The sequence below is a fragment of the Drosophila subobscura genome, chromosome O, assembly GCF_008121235.1.
Source record: "Drosophila subobscura isolate 14011-0131.10 chromosome O, UCBerk_Dsub_1.0, whole genome shotgun sequence".
NCBI lineage: Eukaryota > Metazoa > Arthropoda > Insecta > Diptera > Drosophilidae > Drosophila > Drosophila subobscura.
Window position 1 is genome coordinate 18,870,455 of NC_048533.1, and position 26,152 is coordinate 18,896,606.

Sequence of the window (26,152 nt, forward strand, 5' to 3'; positions counted from 1 at the left end):
CGTATGAATGTTTAGGCGCTCCAGCGTACCTACGAGAGAAACTGTGGAACTGTAAGCGAAATATTGATTCGAAAGGACATAGAAAACACAAGTCCCTGACGTGCTTTCACCAAGAAGACGAAATACCTGAACAAAAAGATGGCGAGCAGGGAGGCGGGCAGAGTGGAAAATGCTTCCTGCAGATGCAACAATTTGTCATTGAAAAGCAAAGCGCAGCGCGAAAAACTAACCGAAAAATAGTTAAACAGCTGCCGACGACATGCCCATTGCACAACACCCAAAACACAAACACAAGCAGTACCAGTGCCAGAAGAAGGCTTTCAGGACAGGGCCGAAGTCGAGTCGTTTTGCCGAGCAGCCACGAATATCGTAACGACTAACCGTGTACGACATTCGCACGACCAACAGTTGCTGCTTGCTGCTTGGTGCTTGCTGCCTGCTGTCTGCTGCTCTGCAAGCAGGCTCTGGCTCTGGCTCTGGCCCCATAATAGACACTGACAACCAGCGCACTGTCACAGTCCACGCTCGTCCTTTGGACTGCCAAGTCGCGTTCTCGTCGTTCGCTCGCTCGCTCGCTCGCTGGTGGATGTGGATGTGGTTGTGGTTCGACAGTGAACCGTGCTCCAACGGAAGTCCAGCTAGCCAGTTAGCCAGTTCATAGTGTTTCCCGAATTCGACAATCAAAGAAACTCTTCGTGATAACAGAGAAAAAGTTGCCATTTCCATATCCGTATCCGGTTGCGGTTGCAGTTCGAAGTTCAGGTCTGAACTTGATGCCGTGCGGCTGGCTGTCAACTGTTGCTGCAGTGTCTGAGCCGAGTGCCGTCGTTCATGTAAGTTGCAATTGAAATTTATTGGTCACTCAGAGATATGTGTGTACCCACTCTGTTTGCCGCAAGAGCAGCCAGCACTGAGATTGAGCCATCAATCTTGGCTATCAATTAGATCAATCATACACCTCGTACACTCCACTTCGTATCGATTTGGAGTATGTGAAATATTGATTGGCAAAGAATCCAGTAGCACAAACACCGTGCCACCGAAACACCCACACCACTGGCTAAATTGCCCACCCAGACCCAGACAGTTGGCCCAGAATAGGCCCGCGTCGAGGCAAATACACACAATGGGCTAAAAATAATTGTCCACCCACACCCTCAGCCAACGGTCCGAGTGACTTACCTGGCTTAAAGTCGCCAGTGCACACGCCAGTGTTCTCATTAAACTAAATACTTGTAAATACTCGTATTGAAAGAGTAAATAAAATATGTATAGGGTAATACAATTATTTAAACGATTTCCCGTGCAAAATGTAATTTATTCATAATAGCGAAGAAGTAAATAGTGCCACAACAGGTACAAGTAGGAGAGAATGGGAAAAGTTCTTTAACCTTTCAGCAGCAGAGCGGATACATTTTCCTGATTCTATTATTCAATCATTCAAACATTGCAAAATTGCATTGGCAAACATTCTAAAGCCAGATGAAGCCCCTTCCCTTCCCTGAGCACTATTATGAAAAAAGTTGAGCGCAATATGGTAACCATTACGAGACTCGAGCTTCTTTGTACTCAAATTGCATAAGAGGCTTTGTGTTGGAGCACTGGAGCTGGGTTCAACCATAGTTAAAAACAATTATTATGGCTTCAATTCAGTTCAGAGTTTCAAAGTGCTATTTATAGCAAAAAATTGCATTATTACATGAACCACTTTTCTACGAGTTCGACCTTTGGTTAATTTTTGCAAGTACCAATAGATTAAATATCCAACGTGTAAGACTAAACGAAAGTGCAAGGGATGGAAGAAGAGATGAATCCAGTATGAGTAGAGATTTTGCCAGAGAATATATCTTAAAGTTGGTTAGGATGACCGATATTTTTAAATAAGAAGAGTGAATGTTACCACCTTATTATTAGAATGTTTGTGGGAAAAGACATATTCTGAGCTTAAACTTAGCTGAAAACTTTCGACCAAGTATCCGGCCAGTTGGAGGAGGGAATGTCCTGCCCATGGACACGTGTGGTCCATCAGCAGCAGCCAATAAGCTCGGTGCCCGCTTCACTTCCGACGACCCTCCCAATCGGTGTCCAGCTGTGTCCACGCTTGAGCCAAGTCAATCGCCTGGCTATGGGGGGGACATGTGGCTGACACTCGTCAGTGTCAGCTGGAGATGGGATCTCTCTTTCTCTCCACTCTCTCTCCGCTCTCTCTTTGTTGGCGGCCTGAACGGCTAAGCCCCATGGAATCAAAACGAAACTGAAACTGAAAATGATTTCCGAGGATAACAGGAATGTTCTTTAAAGGCATGCCAAAGGAAAAAATGAAATGAATGAAAAAAAAATCAATGTACCCTCGAGCCATGTCCTGCAGGCGCCATTTAATGGGAGCCAAATGCCGCTGCCGGGTGGGCGTGTCAGCGCCCCTCCTCTACACACACTTAAATTACAACTTCACACACTTGTAACGTATAATAAAAGCGAAAAAAGAAAGAGCCAAAGGAAATCAAATGGCAACGGGGCCAACTCCACTAGTAGACTCCTCCTTTTGGCGGGCGGACCTCGTCATCGCCACAGCCATCGCCATCGTCATCATTTTGGGAGGAACATTCCCAGTATAACGCTCAAGGAAATTTGTGTATTTCTGTGTTTTTGCTGCTGCTTTTCTGTGGGCAGGGCCTACATTTCTGTTGCGGCAGCAGCAGGCGGCGGCGCTTTACAGTCCCCAGCGGCCTGATTAAATTCTTTTCCCCCCCACTGGCGAAGCCACAGCCAGTGCCACTGGCCCTGCACCAAAAAATCCACCAACCAACCAACTAACCGCCGACCACCCAATGCTCTGGAAGACAGGACACAGGATAAGGCGCTGCATGCGTTTAGTGCGACGCGCAAATGATGAAATAAATGAAACTAATCCAAGAGAAAGCCCAAATGGCAAAATATTTACATTGCCAACCGCAGTAGCCACAGCACAGTGGTTTTAGATATAGCAAAAAAATGGGGGTACATTGGCTGAAAGGGATTTAAACAGTCCCAATATGATTACGTGCTCTTCCCACTGAGAACCCTACAAATCATATCGCAATCAATCTGCATTCTCTTTGGACAATAGACTTTGCTCTTATCTTGCCCAAGTGCTAATGTATCTGAAGTAGTTTTCCCCTTTGTTCATTTGTGGGCTACTCTTTCGCTTTTCCTTCGATTATCTGAATACATTTTAAATCCCAGGCTCACTTCTTCTCCTGGACCACTGTGCAGTGGTTGCCGTGGAATCTTCAGCCAGTTCTGCCCAGCTATTTTTTTATCCAGCCACCCGACGGTGTGATAAACATCTTTGCCAAGTAAGCAACAATTTTTATGCCCCAAATTGGGTTCTTTTTTTTGGCTCTCCCTTTGCCTGGTGATGGTGAAGGAGCTGTGGTGCTGGGCGAGGGGAGGACTGCGTTGTCGGTGGCGATGTCGATGGTTGATTGGATGACGAGGCGGCTCAGCGCGTGCAGGCAAATATTTTTAATGATTTTCTGTTGGTCGAGGCTAAGAAAGGCCTTCGATCTGGGGGGCGTTGTGTGTTGTGTCGGAGTTTAGTTTTACGCCCCAGTTAATGCAAAACTAATTATACTTATGGCAAGCGTCGACAGGAAAGGGGAACCAAACACGGGCTGTAGCTGGAGTTTGAGACGGTAAAACTTGGCAAGGTCAATGATTTGGGTCTTGCGAACTTTGAGTAAATTCTTGGGACAAACGATCAGCAAAAAGGCCTCTCGTTATCTCTCTCCTTCTTTTTTTAATCAACTCAAATCATATTATTGGAAATATAATTCATTTTAATGATTACATTGAAATGTAATATGTTTTCCCTCAATCCTGTGCAGTGAATTGTGGGAAATTCCATCCAATCAAATTATAAATATAATCTTCTTGCTCTCTCATCCTACCTAAGCTCCTTCTTAGCTCCGTTCGGGTTTTAGGAATTTCTCTGTGCTTCCCTGCCATCTTTGCATTCTCAATTTTTGAATTCAGAGACATTTCAATAAATTCCCCTAATTGTCTTGTCGTGTATCAATTTCGAATTAAGTGTATTAAATACTTGCTACATAATCTGTGGCATCTGAACTATTTCAAACATTTTCGGCAAGCGCAAAGGCTGTGCACATGTCTCTGCTCTTCTCCCTCTGTCATTTCAAATATTCATTTGATGAGTGAATTTTAAATTACATTTTGCACATCTACATACAGGTACATTTGTAGTACCTGTGTTTTCATCTTTAAATTCTTATCACGTGTGCTCACATGTGACTGAACTGCTGTCTGTTATCTGTCGATGTTCGTTGCTGCTTGTACTGTTTCTCTTACTGTTGCTGCTGCTGCTGCTGTTGCTAATGCAGAATTATGGACTTCTGTTCCAACACGCTCTTACATTTCCGTTTCCGCTGCTTTTGGTGTTGTACTGCCTCCGCATGGGTGTGTGTGTGTGTGTGTGTGAATATGCCACGCAGCCGACAGCAAAGTGTCCAAAGCTGGGCGTAACCCTTTCCCGCTGCAAGTGGATGGATGGATGGAATTTTTTGCGCACGCACGGCCACAATTTGAGCTGCTTCTCTTGCCTGGCATTTTTTGGATAAAACATTGCAGATAGAACTCGCTACTGCCACGCCTTGCCCCCTACTGTTGACGGCTAACAGAGAGCTGGATGAAGAGAGTGCTTCAGAGGGAGAGGCTGTAAGCCTCAGCAGCTTTAAGGCTACAATTTCTTCAACAATTCTCCTGGTAGTCCTGGTAGTCGCTCCTCTTCCCATAACCCAACATATTTAAGCCAAAGTAAATAAGTCCGACGCTTGTGGTACTTGTGGTTCTACTCTGGCTTACCTATGGGCCACCACATTCAGGCCTTGCAGCTTGTTCTGCCGAAATTAGCCAGCACTTGGCCAGCCAATTAGGCCAACTCAAGTGGTCATCTCTCCCTGGACCCTCTCGAGCCAGACCGGCTGCTGGCCCTCACCCAACCTAACCCCTTTTATCAGGCAATTAAAAAGCAGTTTAGCCCCCTTTTTACCCTCCCCACTTGCTGCTCAGCTGGGGAATGGAGGAGACATAACTTATTAATTAAGACCATTAAAGACTAACGCAGCAATTCCAATGCAAATGCAGTTTTAATTAAATTTGTAAAGGGAAAATGATTAGCTGTTCTGCTTCACCCCCTCTCGCAAGCCACTGCAGACGGCAGTCGGCAGGAGGCCCAACAAATTAAATTCCAAGTTGATTGTCAATGAAGGTCCAATAAAAGCAAACATGGGTAAGGAGAGGAAATCCATCTACAGCTGCTGGGGTGGGATTGCTGTCGTTCCGCCCATCAATCTTTGACATTCCAGTATTAAAATTTGCTTATTAAATCCAAACACACGCACGACATTTTCCTGCTGACAGTTTCAATTCGCAAATTACAGCCTCAAAGCGCAATAACCAACACGCGCTCTGGTTCACACAGACAGAGAGAGGGAGAGATGATGGAGCGGGAGGCGAGGCTTGAGCTCCCTCATGGGTGGAAGACTACGGAATCCTATTTGTGTGGAAGGACTCCAACGCCAGCAGCTCCGGTTTCGGCCAGTCCTGGTCTGGCCTGGGCAGCCACAAAACCCAAAGCATGCCTCAAAACCTGTTACAATGCCGCAATTCAAACGCAGACAGAGGCAGAGGCAAGAACCACAAAACTGCCCATGACTATGTCCCTGTCCGGATCCCATGTCTGCTGTGGCTGCTGGGCGCACAAGGGCAAGCCGATTATCTTTTCATGCAACATTTGTAAATTTAAAAAGTTAAATGACACTAATCTAAATTCCACAACGGCAGCAACGAATTATGCCCCCCAAAAATTCGTATGTACGTGAGGCGTATGGGTCCAGGACGAGCCCTCGAAATATTGCAGCCTCAGCGGAATCTTCCTCAGAGTGGTGCGAGTGAGCGAGTGTGTGTGTGTGTGGTGCAAACATTAATCTGGTATCTTATGATGTTGTCCTTTTTAACCCTGATCCTGATATACAACAGAGTTCTCTGATTTTGTCACGCATTTAAGCAATATTGATTGCTTTGAGGAAGATTTAAGTAACTAAAAAAATCTACTTAAAGTTTTTGCAATAGATGAGAGTAAAAGTGTGACTATAACTACTAACACACAATTATCTTTGACACCTCGACACAAACCTTCCTTTAAGAGCATTCCATCTTCGTTAGCTTTAATATGGGCTCTCCACACTTGTTTAGCATTTTCCATTTTTCTGTCGTTGGTGTTTTGAAAACATTTCCCCATTGTGGTTGCTGCTGCTACTTCCAACTCTCTCTCTCTCTCTCTCTGCCACATTTTATAAAGTTGAGTTTATCTCAAGAATGTAGATTGCCTGTAAAATATTTAATTACACTCTGCGGCACAGAGGCCCCACAGACGGGGCTGGCAGTGGCACTTTCGACCAGGCAACACGTATGCGCCATGTGTGACACTCTGTGTGTATACGAATGTGTCTGTGTGAGTAGCCCTTTTGCCTGCCTGTTACGGTATGCGTGCGTGCTAACATGGCAATTGCCAAGTGCTGGCTTTTGAGTGCGCTACACACGAGTGACACTTGTATACATCTCTCTCTCCCTGTCTCTCTCGCTATGAGTGTCATTCCACCATGTGAGTGTGTGTGTTTATGTTGCATGTTTATTTGCGTTGCTGTGTGTGGCCTTTGCACAGTTAACCGTGTTATTTATTTGCCCCACAGATGGCGCTGAGCCCTAACTGTCAAATAGTTGAGCTGCTCCTGAATTTTTAATCAACTTCTTTGCCACAGTTTGCATGAGAAATAAGAGCAATTGAAGTTGCTGCCACTTCCTATCACTCTGCCTCCTTGCCACTGTTGTGGCGCCTGCTTCCGCCTAGTCATTCATTAGTGGCTGAGCCACGTAAAGTGCCAAAATGCTAATTATGTTTATTGAGCCGCTCGTCAGGGGGCAGGGGGCCCAAACAATTCAAAAAGCTTCTTCCTGCCACAAAACAAAAAAGTATATGCTGTATATGTGATTCGAAGTATTTGCGGGAGTATGGGGTGGGCGGGTGTCGCGATTCCAGCACCACCCAAGGACAGAGAGGGACGAACACACCTAGAGCAGACAAATCGGCTTTGACCTTTAATGAGCAGGCGAATGCGGACGCGAACGCGTGTCGCTGGCCGCATAAAAGTTTTGCATTTGATTTGCCCGAAGGTCGTTTTATAAATAAGCCACCCCTCCCCCTTCTAGCGCCCACTGTAGCACCTCCAGCACCCCACCCTCGGGCAGACATCCTGTCGATCATCGCACGTCAGTTCGGTTTGGTTTGCTTCGGCCCTGTGCGGTCGGTCGGTCCGTCGGTCGGTCTGTCGGTCGGTCGGTGTTGTGGGTCTAACCAGGTGGTGAGCCATTTGGCTCCAGCCTTGAGCACACCCAGCGGCAGCTATTCCTTCTGCACCTCCTGTCGCCTAGAACCTAGACCAATCCTTGGCTGCCCTTGGGTGTGGCCAGTGGCGTGCCTTGAGGTGCTAAATGTGAGCCGCACACACTGAGAGAAATCAGTTAAAAAGAGTACACTTGGGTGCAGTGCAAAGATAAGCCCATAAGCAGAAACTCCCACCATTTTTGCGAAGTGTACGCTGTCGAATCCTAGCCAGGCACATAATTAAAAGCGACATTTGTTTTTGGCTTTTGTGGCATTAGAAAGTTGTTGCGATTACAGAACTTAAATGGGCCCCTGCCTCACCCTCCCTCACATACCTTTCCCATACAAAAAATAAAAAAATAAATGAAACGGAAGAAAACATTCAATGTGTCTAATTAATGATTAGCTGTGGTTTAATTAGAATGCCAGTGATTGTGGCAGACATTCGAGTGCAGGCTAGATGAATGGTTGGATGGATGGATGGGATGGCTGATGAGCAAGTCGAGTAAGTCGAGCTTGAAATTGGCTCTGGCAGGCAGTGAGCGACAGAGAAAGAGATTAATTTAACAAGTACAACCGATTTCACTTCACAAATTGCATTTACTTTCAGTCAGGTGAGAGCCAGCAGCAGCAGCAGCAGTAGCACTTGTCGGTGCCACGTGACGGATGAGTTATGTGCGCTGCTAATTGCAGGACTTACTCAGCCAGTCCGTCAGTCCGTCAGTCAGTCAGTCAGTTCGGCCTGGTTCCGAATATAATTACACGGCTGGCTCACTTCAGCGGGTTTCAGTTGCAACTGGTTGAACAGTCGGGCACTTGTTAAGCTTTGTTATCTGCCTCTCACTATCTAGATATCTGGATATCTGGCTATATGGAGAGAGCCACGCAGGTAGTTCTGCGCTGCACCTGGTCCCAATGACCTCAGACAAGCAGCTGCTACCCTTTCTGGAATATATTTAGAATGTGGAGTAGAAGGGAGAAAGCTTGAACTAAGATTCATGTTCGAAGAAGAGAATTTAATACATTTATTTACTCTTTATTATTAGTCTTTATACCTACTCCAAGTTACCTTAACTAAATGTTACTTCAATCATTGATTCATTGGCAACTGGATGACAGACTTTTGAAAAATCTGCCGTTGCATCGCAGCTCAGGGTGTTGCCAGCTTCGGTTTATTCTCACATTTACTTTCCGCTCTTTATATGCTTGCGTGCCGCAAGCAATTTTCATGTTGGTCAGACAACAAGAACACAAACACAAACAAATGACGTGGAGAATTGATTATAGACCCTTCATAATTTATGCTTATTAAAACCTTTTATGCCAATCAAAGCCACGCCTGCCCACGCTCCCATTTCCGAGTTACAGTTTTTAATTAACTTTTCAATAAAATATGATTTCTTGCTGGACAACAACGGAGGAGAAATAAATATTTGTTTGAAAAGTGTCCAGCAGTGTAAGAGACAATTGAGTTTGGGCTGCTCTGGAGTCTGTGCAATGTTGCGGCTGGCCCTGTCCATGAGCACGTCAGGAGTGTAATTAGGTTTGAGGTGCAGCTGCCACACACCATAATCGAATGTCCCACATCGTTAACAGCTTATCAATAATAAATTAATTGAATCTTTGGTTTGTTTGCAAACGGAAGCCCTTGATTGGCGGCGATGGCAGCTGTGGGTGGGTGGAATTCGTGCGTATCCGTGTGTGTGGCATGCAAATGCACAGATCCTTGGAAAATTGCAAATCGAAATGCAATTAAATGCACATTCGGAGTCGCTCATACGCACTGCTGCCCCGACATCAAAGCCGATGTAACATCCAGATGTAACATCCGCTTGTAGCAGAGCAGAGCAGAGCAGAGGCAAAGGCATAAAGTCAGTCGTGCATGGATTCAGTCATTTATTCATTTATTCATTCAACCTCCAGTCAAGCATCCATTTACACTCAGAGATTCGTATTGACATCTGTCCGAGTGTGGCTAAGTAAATGGCTTAGGGCAAATAAAGAGCGAGCAGCAGAGAAACTAAAAGTGTTGGCCCCCGACGCTTGTGGAACGTGTCAATGAGTTTTTAAGCCTGTGTACTCGGGCTCGGCTGTGTCTTAGCCCTTTGTTATTATTACTTGGCAACAACTCGACATGTTGCCGCAGTGGCTGCCTCATGTAAACGTACAAAAAGGCTGCCATGCCACACGGCAGGCAGGCATTGCAGCCAGATAAGAGCCAAGTCGAGCCGAGCCGGAGCGGAGAGAAGAGAACTCTTCCAAAGGAAAAGACAAACACACAGCACAGAACACAGAAGGAAGAAAGTAGAAAGCAGAAAGCACAGTGTGAGATTATTTGTTTTCTGCAGCTTTTGTTTGCCTGATGCTGATGCTGTGCTGCTGTTGCTGTGGCAACTCTCTTCTGCTTTCATTACCCAGACGCAGTATATTGGAATATACATACACAGAGGCTTTTTTTGGCTTTATCTGCAGTCGGACCGTGGCACATCCTTCCACTGAGTGGCCCCGTTTGAATACATTCAGCGAATGAATATACCACACTTTGCACGGCAGAGTGTTCTGTGTTCTGTGGGGGGCGAGAAGTCAGCCGTTACCGGGAGAATATTAACTCATTTCATACGCACATTCACATGCCCATAAATCTCCGCCTGACCAGCTACACTCGTAGCTGCTGGCCTATTTCATGGCAATAAATTCGACCGGGCTCCATGTAAATTACCCGCCATCAAAGCTTATGAAATGTGGAGCACTACCCATCAGCAGCACCATCATCATCATCAGGCTGAAATTAGTTGCCATCGAAAAAGGATGAACCATCGAGGGAAAAAAAAGAGTGCCAGTGCCACATTTTCAATATGAGCTTGTTGACCGGGCTAAAAGAGCAGCAGCAACAGCAGGCGTAGGGCAAACAACCCGGAAAAAAACCAAAACCAAAGCAAACAAACAAAAAATCTGCTGCCATGTGATGGTCAGTGATGGTGTCAGAGGGATATGCTCGCAGGATGATGGTAGGTTGTAGGTCGAAGGGGAGACCAAGTGATAATCACAGTCAGGGTCGGTGGCTGTGCACATGTTGACGCCATTTCTGTGTCACCCTGACAATGTTATTAAAAATCCATTCAAACGTCCACACACGTCAATGGAGGAGGCAGGGGACGCTTCATAAGGACGATGCGATACGCTGTACCGGAGATGGAGACAGGAAAAGTTCGTGTCTCCTCCTGGGATGCAGAGTTTTGCATCTGGTTCTTTCTGATTCCATAATTAACAAGTAAGCAAAAACAAGCATCACGTAGAAAGACGGTAAACAATTAGGACGTTGACAGGAGTCGAAAAACAAAACGATGAGATAGGTACCGATATAAGAGAGACTCTATCCAATGGCAACTTTAACACCGTATCAAATTAGATCCAACCTAACCTAAAGCTTGTGTGAAGGCTTGCCTATCCAAACTTCTTCTCCAATATCCATCTTCAAATTATGGTTTATTTGGTCTCCCATGAAATTTTGGCTGGCAGCAGACCACGCCGATGATAATGATGATGGGTGATGGGAAGTGTGTTGAGTTCATTTCGATAATGAGTCATAATTAGAAGGGCATTAGCATAATATCGATTATGTGGCGGAGGATGATGAAGTGACTCTGCCTGTCTTTGGCTAAAGGAAATGGAAACATTGCCAGATGGCTTTTAATTTCCTGTAGGCTGAAGGTGGCCAATAAAACCAAAACTAAAACCAGCTTATTTTGTGTAAATGGTGCAGAGCCACAGCCAAGCCCCAGAGAAAAAGCATCGACCCCCAAAGAGTGTCAAAATAAACAGAAGGAACGGGGGAAAAATAAGCAAAGAAACGGTAGGGCAGGGCGACGAAATCCTTTAGATTTGCTGTGGCCGGGCGACGATGAACTGATTAAATTGTTGACGGGAACCGTTCCGGGGGACTCCCCCAAGCCCAAATACACACACAAACACACACAGGAAACTAATTCCGGCAGCCAGCTCTCGCTCCGCAGCAGCTCTCCGCTGCCATTGAACTTTATCGATAAGCATCGGGGCAAAGGCAAAGGAACAACGGAACAGTAACCAAAAAAAAAAGCAAAAAAAGAAACAGAAGCGAAGAGAATAAGAAATTGTGCTGGGGGATATTCCCGGCTGGGCTAAAGGGAAATACATTTTTATGGACAATTTGGTTTTTATGTCAATTTACTGCTGTTTCCCCACTGAAAACACAAGAAAATTCATGAAGTTACCCAGAGACGGACCCAATATCAATTCTGCTCCCCGCCTTCCCTCCCTGCGACGCCTTCGGTTAAGTCGTGCGCACATTAAAATGGGTGCTGTGGGGCGCATCGTTCTGCTGCTGGTTTGATTGGTTGTACTCGTATTTGCAGCATTTTGCTTCACTTTCGGTGCGGGTGATGGTGCGAGGGTTATTATTGCTAGTGGGCGGACAACGACGCAGAATGGGACGACTGCGACACGATGTGATAATTGCCACAGCAGTAAGAGCAGCAGTCGCAGGCATCGGGAGTGCGAGTGCCCAATGGGAGACTGACATCTGCTTTAAAGATTTTAGGCGAGATTTAAGCTTGATATTGGTGTCGGGATTAGCCCTTGAGCAGCTCATAAAGCAGCGACAAAGCTAAAGATACCGCTCGACGGAGATATAACCTTATTTTGTTCATATTGCAACTAGCTAATTTGAATTTCTTCTGATGGCAGAACCGATAACTCCTCTCTCTCTACTGATCTCTGCATAATAATATGCATAGATATTTATTTACATTCCTATTTGCAGCATCAAAGTACGAGGCACATACAAATTTCCTTTTGCTGTTGTTTTTAGTGAAATTTTTCTTCTTTATAGAGACTCCAATCTAATCCTGTACAGCATCTGTTTTGATGTTGCACATTCCACACATTTTACTTTGTTAGCATTCTTCCGTTTTCCTCATTCTCCCCACTCTTCTACCCCGCTTCGTTCTTTATTTTGTGGCTGTTGCTTTGTGCGTTAGCTTTTTATTAGGGCAACATTTATAATTCATTTTGCGCTAATTTCGACTATATTGTTGATGGCAGTTGCTGTCTGACTGGATGCTCCTCTACTTATCGCTCATTCACTCATTCTCTCTCTCTCTCTCTGTCTCCCTGCCTGCTCGGCAGTTGTGTGGCTGCGTGTCTGTGTGTTTGCCTTGGCAGCAGCAGCAGCATGTGTGTCAGCCATTTCTCATTTTTATGTGTGGCCATGTTGTAAAACCAAATTAATGCGCTGTAGTCGGCTCCACAGTGGCGGACCAATGCTGACAACAGTGTTGCATGTTGCTCTATCACAGGCTCCATCTCTGCTCTCCCTCTATCGCTTTTCCCTGCATCTCTTCTACGCGTTTGTCTAAGCTGAAATATGACTTCCTGGCAACACGTTTTTACATTTCCGTTTCCGTTGATTTAATGCCACAAACTGAAATTATTACCATAAAAGTAAGCAATGCTGACAGTGCTCTCGAGCCCTACTCTCCTACACACACACAGGGAGGGGGGAAATACAGCGAATAGAGAATGGGAGAGAGAGACAGGTGGAGAGGCACTACACATAACGTACATACGAGTATGGACAATTACCCGCTGCGGTTTACGGTGGCCGCTGAAAATTTCTAAATAAATCTTTAACGATGCACTGGGACTGGCACTGGGGACTTGCTGTGAGACTCACGTGTCAGCCATGGGAAAGACTCTCTGGTTACCCAGTTTACCAGCATTCTCCGCCCGCCCCCCCCAACCCACTCTGGTTACTCCTTGCTCGTCGTCGTGTCGGGCATCCCTGTGTCCTTTCTCTGTGTTTTTGTGTTTTTTGTGGCATGTGCCCCATCTATTTATCTGTCTGCTGTTTACTGAAGCGTTTTTGTCACATAATTCGCTGCGGCAACGGCGACACCAACAAAAACACCAACAACAACGCCCAGACAGTCATAAAATGTTGCCACAACACGTACCAGAATACGGAGCACATTTTTCATAATTTGATACATCCATAATTACATAATGCGTTGACAGCATTTTGTACAAAAACCCCACACCCACCCACAAAAAAAAAAGCACAGAAAAACCCTCGGATGGCATGGGAGAAGAAAAAACCATTTACGGCTGCTTCTCCCTTAGAAGCTTCCGTGTTTCCTTTTACATTTAACTTAAAGCTACCATGAGAACATTTCGAAGAGCATTCAGCGTTCGTTTAGGGCAAAAGCTTTGACTATTTTAATAGCTGCTGCCTCACGCGTTGATTTTTTTAAATTAAAAATACTTTTACTTTTCTCTGTCTCTTTGCTTTGCTGGTTGCTGTTGCTGTTGTTGTTTATTGTTTAGAATAATTTATGCATTGCAATGGCAACACTGTTTACATTTTTGAGCCTGAATAGATATTCTGTCGCGATGCAAAGTCATCAGAATGCAGCCGCACGACACCAATTGTAGCTGCAACAGCCATCCGCAACAGCAACCAAAGTTTTCATATCTAACACGGCAAGTGTCTGTGTGCAGTGTACACAGAACGGAGCTTGAATGTCATTCGAAATCTGTTGGTTTAGGAGATTTACATGCAAGATCGTTTAAGAAGAGTGCAACAAATATTTACTTGCCTGCGAATAGGGATACTTATACTCAAACATAAAGAGCATCATACCCTGCTCCCGAAGAGATCGATTTTAATAACTAGTCCTTACGTTGGCTCCTCCATCCGTCCGTCATAATTTTCCACCAGAATTGCAAATGAGCTGGCGGAGCTCTGATTGAAAAGCCAAACAAAGCAGCAGCGGAAACACAAATAGAGCGCAGACATAAAAAACAACTTGCACACACACCAGCGCAGTGAAAATGAGCACTCTGTGTGCATAGGATGGCATGTATAAAATATAACATTTATTTAAAAATGCAATTGCATATATTTTTGCTACTTTACCGCCGTATGGAACTATTTGTTGGATTTGCATTAATTCAGGCCACTCGGCAGCAATTAAGGCCACTCGGCAGCTGTTAATTGTAAATAATTAATTTAACTGCAGTGCCAATGTAATTAATCCCCATCCAATTATAATTACCGACAAACCAAAGTTGTCATACCAAAACTAAGCCAAAACTAAAATAAACGCGATAAACGGATTTAAGCAGCTCAGATTGGATTCGGCAGCGGGAGGAGAGCCTCTGCCATTAATATTCGAAACAGGGACAACTGCTGCCAATGACTTAACCGAATGAATGAAATATATGTACCCCATCAGCAGCAGCAGCAGCAGCAGCATCAGATTGAGCTGCACTTAATTAACAAGAGTAAAAACTTTTCATCTGACCTTAGGTCACTCCGTCGGGGAAGTCTGTCACGGAGACAAAGACAGGGAAGAGGGACAGCAGTTAGTTGGCTAATGAAGTTGACAATTAGAGGAAAACTTTTCACCGTTGAGAACTCAACTCTGAGCAAAGCTATCTTCATCAGCGGCATACTCGTACAGTGGAGGCAAAAGCTGATATAGTTTTCAAATGATTCAGGACTAAGCAGCGCATCAGAGAAAACTAATTCTAAAGCCATTTAAACTTTGAACTAGAAATCGGAAAGTTTTCATTATATTTAAATATATAAAGTAGAACAATTACCTGAAACCTTTCTTCAATAATTACAACTAATTCTTGGCGCTACCTTGCCAACTGTGCCGCGGCCTGGGAAACCCTTCAGCTGTATCTTATTCACCCACGTAGCTGGGCATTCATAAATCTGTTGCATAAACTTTGGGCCGGAGCCAAGAGCAGAGAGCCAGGCACATTAACACTGCCCCATGAAAGATGCATGAGACGCACAACAATGGGGCAGGCAGCCCATCCTCCTCCTTCTCCTCCTCCTCCAGCGCTCGTCTGTCGCACCCCCGGGAGAGGAGGAGGCTCAAGCTCAGGCACTGACTCAGCCGCTGTCCTCCCGACGCTCGTTTCGTTTGCCCCGGCACGTCAACTATTTTATGCGATTATAATAAACTGAACTCTATAAAGTTGTCATATTCAATTCCCGGCCCATGCAACGGCATAAATTAGGCTTACAGAAGGGACTCTGGCTCTGTGGGTGCGAGGTCGAGAGAGAGAGAGAGAGGTGCAGTTGCGTGCCACAGTGACACAGAACACACACACACACACAGGAACACTCGCTTTCACATCGATTGATCGATCGATGGATGCCACATAAAAATGTCAGCACAATTAAGCTCATTGAATCAATTTACGCCTCAGCTGTTTGCCGCTTCAAAATGGTTGTCCAGCAGGGCTCCCAGTGCCCCTGAATGGGCTGCGGCGTGATGGTTAGGGTTAGGGCATGCCACACGCAAAATTTCCGACGGCGCTGGGGCTGTCTGGTCTGGTGTGGTAAGCCTTTAAGACCTGTTAATTGAGCGCTTATCGATTAACAAAGCCTCAGTGTTAATTACACTAAACAACATAGAATCAAATAATTGTATATGTGCAGCATTTTATTTTATTATACTTTTTATGGTTAAACCTTAAGCTTCAGGGTTAACATTAATTACATGTTTTATCTCTGCAGCAACAACACTTTGTCATTAAAGTTTTGAATAGTTTTTTTATTCATTATAACAGAAGCATTTTGTCAGCGGGAAACTTGCTGTCTAGTGCAAAGCGGGAAAGTGAGGGAGAGAGTCCCAGCAAGGCCGAACCTAGCACGCAGAATTATGTAGTAGCACAGAATATATACGTATGTAAATGTGTATATGTATGTATGAGAAGGAGGACGCTTATAAAAGCATAAAATATGAGCACGTCTGGGTGGCCAGGGAGGCTGGCCCAGCAGGACAGCATAATTAAAGTCGTTGACAAGGCAGGAAGAACTTTAGACGACCTCTCCCGCCGTTTCACCTTCCTTTCGCCGCTCCAGCATCTCCCTAGCTGCGGCTCTGCATGATTAATGGCATTAATAAATTGTACACGGTAATTGTGTATTCCGAAAATGCCTCATAAAAGTCAACTTTTAACTGGGCAGCTGCACATTGCGCATACGCAGCGTCGGGGGCACAGGTAAAACATTCAATTAGTGCGACAGGCCGTGGCCAGGCACCGGGCATCCAGCACCCAGCAGGCAGCAAGCAGCAGCTAGCAGCATCATCAAAAACGCATCAAGCTCATTAGGAGGAGGTTACAGTAGACGGCAGGTAAAGGGAGCATGACCAAGGAGGAGGCATTTGCTCTGTCATTTTATGGCTGCTGCCACACGGAAGTAGCTGCCACTGTTGGCTCTGACGCTGCCGCTGCACTGCCCTTGCCGTTGCCTTTTGCCTCTGCCTTTTGTTTAAATTCCGTTTCGTTTTTCGCATGAAATGAGCTCTAAATGACAGAGAAAGGCAGGCTGGCACAAGGACAGGCAAATGCGACAAACTGTGCCAAGCAATTTTCAGCTCGAATCGTTTGTGCTCATAGTTTGTGTGCGAGTGAGGCTCTCTATGTGTGTGTGTGTGTATTTGTGTTGTGTTTGTGTAGGGCAATTTGTTGCAAGTGTCGCCCCAAACGCATTTTGCAGTTGTTGCATTAAGCCAGAAGGCAACGCCTAACGATTACGGTATTATCATTGTCATAATCATAAAAACCTATTGCAGTGGGGCAAATTGAAGGAAAGAGAAATGAATATTACCCCAGATGCTCACTCAGCACTGCGAGTCGACCACAGAATACTCTATTTCCGTACACACATTAAAGTCTTTGTGTGAGGGAGCGGTTTCGCTTCCTTTCATATTAACTGAGAGCATCAACAACTGTCAACGGCAATGAAATTCTTTTGTTCTCCACAATTTGAAGTTGTCAGCAAAATGAGTGGGCGGCAGGGCTTTCTGGCGGCTTGGTATATGTATGTAATAGCGGAGGAGTCCTAGAGTATAATCAACTTGTAAAAGTTTTAATTACAAAACGTTGAAGTAGTTCCAAGCTTCTCGCTTTCCACTTCCACTTCTATTCCACCACAACCGCTTCTCGGAGCTTCTGTTTAATTCATATAGATTAACATCTCGCTTCTTTTTCTGGCAGTCGTGTCGACTCCCAAGGAACTACTTGGCACGCGCATTTTAATCAAAGTAAAATTTTAAATAAATATTAGAGACGCGAAACGTGATGAATAATTTTTGGGGCCGCCGCGCTGCCGTCGATTGTCTGGTGGCAGCCGCCTCGCATGGGCAATTTCAATTTCTGCGGCACGAGCTCGGAGTCGGTTCAGAGCTGATAGGACAGTGCCAGCAATGACTGTGGAGGGGAGCTGCGTAGGTGGTGGATGCATCAGACTTGTCCTTGACACGCTTGCTGCATGCCAAATTAAGGTTGGGTTGCTTTTGCCTCCTCCGCTGGTGGAGAAACTCTTTTGAAGACACGAAAAGACCACAAATCGTTGCCAGAGACTGTTGCGCGTTTACTTTGCTCCTCACTACTCGCACAAACAGGTACACTGTGGTGCACACACTCGCACAGAGCCATGTACGAGTGCGGCATGCACATGCAAATTTAACGAGTGCCAATGGCAAAAATTTCGCCCCAGGCCACTCAGCGTTGTCTTTTGTGGGCACCACACACTTGGCCAGGCTGCTTGCTACATGCTGCAAACTCATGTCTGTTCGAGCACACACACTGCCTCGTTTATTGCTGTGCAATCTGTTGTTGCTTTTATATCCGGCAGCCAGATAGCAAAAGCATAAAAGGAACCCAACATCAACAAAATGGTAAACGACACTTGGTACGTGAAGTGTCGGAATGCCGCTGGAAGCAAACTCTCTGACAAGTCGCCGGACGATTTGCCATATGAGAGCGAAAAATCTTTCGGATTAGATGGCAACAGCGTGTGAATCCTTCCCGTGGCTGTTGCTCCGAGATGCTGTTTTGAGAGTGCAGTAAGCCAAGCAGATTATGCGTTTAGCTGCTTTTAATGAGAAGCGCAGAGGAAAGGCTTAACCAAAGTGAAAGTCTCCTTGAAAAGTATTTTAATATAACCGTGAGTAAATTTCTTGCTGGAAAAAAAATGTGCAACCCTTTTGATGTGGTTTCTGTTGACTTTCATTCTCTGTTTCATCGTTTCTTATTACTTAGCGCAGCAAGATAGCAAAGTCTGACTAATTGACTAAATTGGATGAAGATTTTGCTTGAAAAGAAAAGTATTTGTTGCCATTCATCGGAAAATCTTCCTGGGAAATAAGCAATAAAGCAGAGTAGAGATTTCCCAGAGCCCCAATCTTTTGTAATTAAAACTTTCGCAAGTTGATTTTGTAGTACGGCTCCGCTTCCCTTTGTCCACTAGATGGAATGCTGTCAAATTCATATTCTGCGGCCTGGGCTTTGGCACAAAAGAATGCCAGTGCCGTTGACAGCTTGTGACGCTCTAGAATGCCAGGAAAAATCAAACAAACCAGCATCCCAGTCCCAGGCTTATGTACCTCTGCCAAGGGATGATGTCTATGGGGGTTGGGGTTGTGGTTGGTGCTGCCATCGGGTGTGACTGTGTGTGCGAGTCAAAGCTTTGGTGATGCGGATATTAGCGCATGATTGAAGAACGTCAACCAAAAATTGTTCTGGGGTCTTTGTGCCAAGGCCGTGGGACAATTAACCGAGCAGCCCAGTATCGGATCAGCTTTGGGCACCCTCATGCCGGAGGACAGAAGCTGGGAAAAAAATTGATGCTCGAATCACGAGTGCCAATCAAATTTGCATTTGGCCTGTGCAAAGGCAAAGGATTGCCCCGCCTGACTTTCTATTATTTTTTGCTGATGAATTTCGTAGGTAGCCCTTTTGTTGGCTTGATTAAATTACTTTTCATTATTTGCCAAATAAAAGCACCGAAAGGTATGGCACCTGAGAGGAAAATCCAAAGGAAGCAGCGGGAGGAGGGGCAGGAGCTGGAGGCAAGGACAACGGCTGGCTTCCACATTTAATAAGTTTATTAAAAGCAAAAAAGCAACAATGGCAAAGGAAAGGAAAGCGGGTTATTATGGCAACAAGCGAAAGGAGAAAAATGAAAATCTTATCTACTTGAGCGGTGGGCGGAGAGAATCAAGAAAAGACTCAAAATCACAATTCCTTTTTTTATCTCTCTCTCCCCTCTGTGCACCCCTAAGCACACCTGGCTATGAGCGACATAATTGCTGATTTAAGGCGCTGCCTTGGTGGCAGCTCCCAACCCCCCACAATGCCCCACTGTGTCGACCCGCCCACCCATTGAGGCAAACACATTGCTTACATATTTCACTTTCAGCGCGCACGCCAGGAATTCCGACAACTTTGAGGCAGCGCAAACAAAAACTGTGCTACGGAACAAGGCAAACGGCATGCTACCCAGAACACAGAGCCACCCTGCCACACACACACACACCCATCGTTCTTCTGTCCTCTATCCTTTGGTACTGTTTTCAGCACAGGTCTGTCATCGGTTGCACAGATACACACATACATACATATATGTATGGGTAAGGCGGAGGCCAGAATGCAACAGAGGCCCCGCCCCATTCATTGGAGAGCTTAATGTTTCCACCGTCCAGATCAACACTTTGATCTCCCTGCTGTTGCCGTGCGGTCATCTCTGGCTTCTGTTCAAGTTGAAGTTGAAGTGGCGGGAACGGAAGCAAGAGTAGGAGGCCCAGCCCCCATCCAACATGGTGGTCAGATAGACAAAGGCTTAAGGCCTTTAAGAGGGATTATTACTTCACAAGAATGTTGTTCCAGTGCGGTGCAGGAGTACTCCCAGGAGTATGATTCAACCCGATGCAAGGTGCTTACGAGATATTGTAGCTATGGCAGACGTAGACACACAAAGGCGAGATGAAGCAGCTGTAAGTCGGTTAACAGACAACAGGGAAATAATCGAACACTTATTGGACAACATTGAATTTGACTGGCACAAAGTCAAATAAAGTACATGGCTCCATGGGGAATGGTACAAGTTATCGAATGTAGATCAAATATGCAAATTATTGGTTATGCATTACGCAAACGGGTATCAAATGTGAATGCCATTTGTGGGGCATACACCTTGAAATATCCTCCTTGACAGCCATCAATCTATCTTAGATATTTGTAATGTTTCTACGTTGATGGAAATTCAATTAAATGAGTAATCAACAAACTTTTATGTTTCCCAATTGAGTTATTCTTGGTAAGCCACAGCCAAAAATAAATCAAATCCATATCTAAATATACCTCGCATCAGGAGCAATCTCCCAGCTACACCTTTGGCTCGCCGCTTGTGTCCCGACTCAGTTCAGGTCTTTTTCGAAAGCCTTTTTGATGGCCTTTATGTGAGTGAACCCACTTCAATATTTTGGGCACTTTCTGGAGAGTATTTCACGCAATCAAAGCGCTTAACCCGCACACACACCCGGGATAGCCCTCAATTAGCATAGAAATTGGGGACTTGGTTTGATTTGGGTTGGGAAGGACCTGGCGGGATTGAGGAAGGAGCAAGCGAGCAGGACAAAGCTTGACAGCTGTCAGCCAAGGATTGTCGCATGTGTTGACGGATTAAGGAAGCAGCAACGGACAATAGAGTGCATCCATCCCGTGTGCCATGATTCCTTTTTGAGTGCAGAAGGATAACTCAATGGCAATGTTTTGGGAATTAAATGAAAACAAATTGTCCCCTCCTAATTCAATTTCCACTCAATCAACGTGATTTAAGTCCTTCCTAAAGGCATGCAACACTTGCAACAACGGATAACTCGATTGTCTCTTGGGTAATTTGGCCTGCAAAATACTTACAGTGAGACAGAGCTGCGAGGCTGCTTGCTTCTGTCAAAGTTTGTCCTCCTATCGATTTGTTTGAAATTATATTTAAAAACTTGAAAACTCAATTTTGCACTGACGTTTCATGGAGTCGCATCTTGCCCCCCAGTGCTCAGTGCCTGTGCCACCTCTCTGCCTCCTCTAACGTTATTTGCAGCAACAATAACACCAAACAATTTCACTGAGTTCCTTGGGCCAAATGCAACAGTCAAGAAGTTGGAGCGGACGGACATTCTGGCCGGAGTGACCTCAGCGGAAGAAAGTTTTCGTTTCCTGTGAATATTTAGACCTAAATAAAAGACAGCAAAGCAAAGATTGCATTGGCACATCGAAGCTTCAGATACCCTGACAAGTAGATAGAAGTCTTTAGTTATTTAAGAGTGTTTCTGTCTTTGGGTGCTTGATGTTCTATGCCCTCTGCGAGTGTATCTAAAATGTCAAGTGTAATCACAGAATACAAGACACAGAGAGCAAGACATGGCGAAGGGTGCTTGAAAATCAAGTAGCTGGAGCATAAGCAAATCATGCCATAACATAATGAGGCCGAGGATGGGTGGGCAGGTAAGTGGCGGCTGGGCGGCCGGACGGCTGGCCGTCGGAGCGGCAGGCAGGCAGGAAGCGACTGCCACAAGCAAATTGCATTGGTTGCCAGCCGCGGCCGTTTCCTACCGCCCGACCTCGCGCCGGTTGCCAGTTAACGGTTGCAAAATTAGTTTAAACTTAGCGGAAGCAACGATGGGAACCGAGACCGAGACCAAGACTAAGACCAAGAACCTCGCTTTTGTTGCTTCTTACAGATGCTGCACCTGCTGCTGACTGGAGACAAGACGTGGGAGTCCGAGAAGGCAATGTAAGCATTCCAAGAGCCACTGACGACAGCACATTACGGAGGAATTACTTGAAATTTCCATCGAGAGTACAAAGGATCTTGGTGGGAGGAGTGCGGAGAGGGGACTGAAGAGTGGCGTGGGGAGAGGAGAGTGGAGAGTGGAGAGAGTGGACCAGAGCAGACACAATGCGCTCGCTTAACAAGTCGGCGGGCCTTCAGGGCGGAGAGGACGAGCTGGGCAATGCAACGGACTCCATTTACACCATCAAATCAAAATGGATCACCGACTGGTAAGTCTCTAAACCCCTCTAGAGTACCCCATCCTGCAATGTCCTCCTAATTTCTTCCCTCAGGGGTCTGAATAAGGAACGCGAGAAGCTGTGCAGCCTCCTGTTCAAGCGGGTCCTGGACCATGCGGAGTGCAAGCGCCTCCTGGAGGCTACCAAGATCTACGGCGATAGCATCGACTTCAGCTCGTGGTCGGCCAACGAGCAGCTGCAATGGTATCGCAACTTCGATGTCAACGACACAAACACTCTGGGCCTAAAGAACCACTCGGCGGGGAGTGGAACCTCCACGGACACGGACTTGAGTTCGGACAATGTGCTGGTGCCAGTGCTGCCGCCGTTTGCCCTCTGGCAGACGATCTTCATTGCCATCTGTCTGGCTATTTGCATCATTCTCACTGTGGGTGGCAACATCCTCGTCCTGCTGGCCTTCATCGTGGACAGGAATATCCGACAGCCGAGCAACTACTTCATTGCCTCGCTAGCCGCCACGGATATGCTGATAGGTGAGTGGTCCCAAGGGATTCTCAAGGATATATTAGATCTATGTTAATGGTAATTTGGAAAACAGGAACCGTTTCGATGCCCTTCTACACGATCTATGTGCTGAAGGGCTACTGGGACCTGGGGCCAGTGCTGTGCGATCTGTGGCTGTCGGTGGACTACACGGTGTGTCTGGTGTCCCAGTACACAGTGCTGCTGATCACCATCGATCGGTACTGCTCGGTGAAGATAGCGGCCAAGTACCGCAGCTGGCGGACGAGGACTCGTGTGATCTATATGGTAACCATCACATGGATTATCCCGGCGCTGCTGTTCTTCATCTCGATCTTTGGTTGGGAGCACTTTACGGGTAAGCGCGACCTGTTGCCGGGCCAGTGCGCGGTGCAGTTCCTCAAGGATCCCATCTTCAACACGGCCCTGATCATTGGCTACTACTGGACCACTCTGATTGTGCTCTTCGTCCTGTACGCGGGCATCTACAAGACGGCGTACGACATGCAGAAGCGCAGCGAGGCCAAGCAGCGGAAGATGCAGTCCATGGTGGCGCTCAGTGCCGGGGCCATGTCCGGAATGGCTGGACATGCGGCCGGCATCGGAGTCATCGAGGAGAAGATACTGAAGACGAAGGTGGAGCTGGCCGGCGGTCAGACGGATCTGGACAGCGCCAGTGCCGCCTGTACGACGGTCATCAAGCGCCTGAGCGGCTCGGGCCAGGCCAACCCGCTGGCCCAGGCCGCCGAGGAGGTGGAAAATATGACCCCAGAGCAGCGTCGCGCATCGGCGGCCAAGATCGAGGAGGCGCGCAAGCGCGATGCCGTGGAGGCGGAGAAGAGCGAACGGTCCAGCAGCCCGGCCTTCGACTCGGACGAGGAGTCATCGGTGAACCAGGCCCAGCAGCTGATCACCCAGCAGAAGCTGAGCAACATGCGCAAGCGCTCCTCCATCGGGCTGGTGTTCGGTGCCCAGGCCGCGCTACTGGCCACCCGGGGCAAAGGTAACTTGCAAAAGAGCACCACCAACTCCAAGTCCATCGAGGCCATGCACTCCATGGGCGGGCGATCGCCATCGCATCACCACCATCACTATAACCACCCGACACACCAAACGAGTCTGCAGCGGGCCCAGAGCAAGGAAGAGGTGGGCATTGCTCGCCATCAGCAGCACCAGCAGCACCACAGCCAGAACCCGAACCAGAACCAGAACCAGTTCCAGAACCAACACCACCAACTGGACCGACCCAAGCGCACCTCCTGCTCCACTCTGTCCCAGATAGCGGAGCATGATCGCCTCATTGACTTCCAGGCTTCCCCCGCTCAGTTCACCAACGATCCCCTGTCGCCCGTCGACCTGGCCCCCATCGAGGTGCCCAGCGAGGAGGTGCATCAGGGACTCGTGCAGGCCATCTTGCCGCCGCCCGATGCCTTCCAGTGTCCCACTCCCTTGTCTGATGACTACTCGGATCGTCCGTTCGGCAACAGCTCGGGGAACAGCGAGCTGGCCATGACCTATGACCTCATGACCAACAACTCCGAGCTGCGATACATGGACGAGAGCTCCGCCATGCTGGCCACCATCACCAACAACACCTCCCCCAATGACACCACCATCAGCTGCTCCGCGAGACCAACGAATCCCGCCCTCCCACCACCGCCACCCGCACGCAAGTATCTCCCAAAGGCTGACACCTCAAGCCAAAGCCAGAACCAGAACAAAAACCAGAACAAAAACCAGAGTCCCAGCCAAAGCCAAAGCCAAAGCCTCAGCCTAAGCCTGAACCACAGCCAGAATCAAAGTCAGAACCAGAGTGAAAGTCAGGAGGCAGTTGCCATTGAAAAACGTCTTCTCGTCTCGTACACAGGCATCGAAGACTTTGCAAAGGTGCGGCGGGAGAGCTGCATCGAGGCCATCTGCCTGCTGGACGTGCCCAGTGGCAAGCTGCTGGCCGACTGTCCGCATCGGAGGGCCTCCAGTCCCATGGAGACGAGCAGCAAGGACGCCATTCTGTACTCGCCCATGCCTCCGGTCTCACCCAAGGTGAAGGCCCAGCAGGCGCTGGCGACACCAACTCAGGCAGCGGTCCCTCCTCCTGCCCTGGAGCGAATCGAGGAGCGTGAGACCTCGGACAGTAACACCAACAAGATGCCCTCCACCTCGGGCACCACCAGCAGCTCTGGAGGCGGTGGATTGGCGGGCGGCAGCAGACGAGATCGGGAGGAGGAGACGCAACAGAAGAGCGACGGCATCTCGAATCGCGGCTCCAGCAAGCGGGCCTTCATCCACTCGATTGGCAAGCACTTCAAGAGCAAGAAGGCCCTGCCCTTGGCGCTGGGTGGAGGCGGCAGACAGAAGTCCAAGTCCGAGAATCGTGCCCGCAAAGCGTTCCGCACGATCTCGTTCATTTTGGGCTGTTTTGTGGCCTGCTGGACGCCCTACCATGTGTTGGCACTGGTCGAGGGATTCTGCCGGAATCCGCCGTGCACCAACGAGCACCTGTACATGTTCTCGTACTTCCTGTGCTATGCCAACAGTCCGATGAACCCCTTCTGCTACGCCCTGGCCAACCAGCAGTTCAAGAAGACCTTTACACGCATCCTCAAGGGGGATCTGCACATGACCTAAGCTGGGATAGTCCCCCGTTCAATAATATGGTGAGTCCACAGTATATATTCCCAGGATCCGTTTAGCATTGCACTTCCTGTAAATACAAACATAAACACGGCACAAAGCTCTCGTGAGCCCCGAGAGTTTTGAGCCCAAACCGAAACCCAAAACACAAGAACCTCCGTAGACCTTTAAGCTCGAATACTTTTATTGGAAGTGCTCCGCTAAACCGAAGTTCCGTGGATCCAATCAGACTGTGAACACACGAAAATGAGTAGAAATATTAGCAAGGAAAACACTAATTGAATTCTAAATTTAAACGGTGTTTTAGAAATGTGGAAGGAGAAGGAGAAAGCAAAGTTATCTGTAAGTAGCCAAAGGTGTGTGCTAGTTAGAATTGGGGGCAGATATTTTGGGGGAAAAGGTATAGATCTAGGTGTAGAGTGGCACTAAGCTCGGGGCGAAATGTTTTAGACAATAAATATTTTAATGCTAAACCATACCATATAGAACTACAATATACAAAAATATCTATAAATAAATATTAATAATAATAATAATGATGATAATATTATACAGAACACACGAGACTAGAACCCACAAACACAATTACAAAACACATATCCCCGCTCCCCATTTGCAGAGGTCTTGTTTTTTTTTTCCTCAGACATAAATCCACGAGAAATATCAATGATAATCAGA

The 26,152-nt window shown here is 46.9% G+C and overlaps 1 protein-coding gene across 2 annotated transcripts; it reads left to right on the forward strand.

Annotated features, from left to right (window-relative positions):
* The first annotated feature begins 500 nt into the window (after window positions 1-500).
* Window positions 501-26,009, forward strand: LOC117898429 (muscarinic acetylcholine receptor M3). 2 transcript variants are annotated; one of them, XM_034807821.1, is made up of 5 exons: window positions 501-833; window positions 22,027-22,348; window positions 22,412-22,851; window positions 22,917-23,843; window positions 24,708-26,009. In XM_034807821.1, the coding sequence occupies exons 2-5, from the start codon at window positions 22,245-22,247 to the stop codon at window positions 25,466-25,468; spliced, it is 2,232 nt and encodes a 743-aa protein (XP_034663712.1). In that variant the 5' UTR covers window positions 501-833; window positions 22,027-22,244; the 3' UTR covers window positions 25,469-26,009. The 2 variants fall into 2 exon arrangements, with proteins under 2 accessions (XP_034663712.1, XP_034663711.1); XM_034807820.1 differs by having other exon boundaries at window positions 22,917-26,009.
* Window positions 26,010-26,152: the final 143 nt, after the last annotated feature.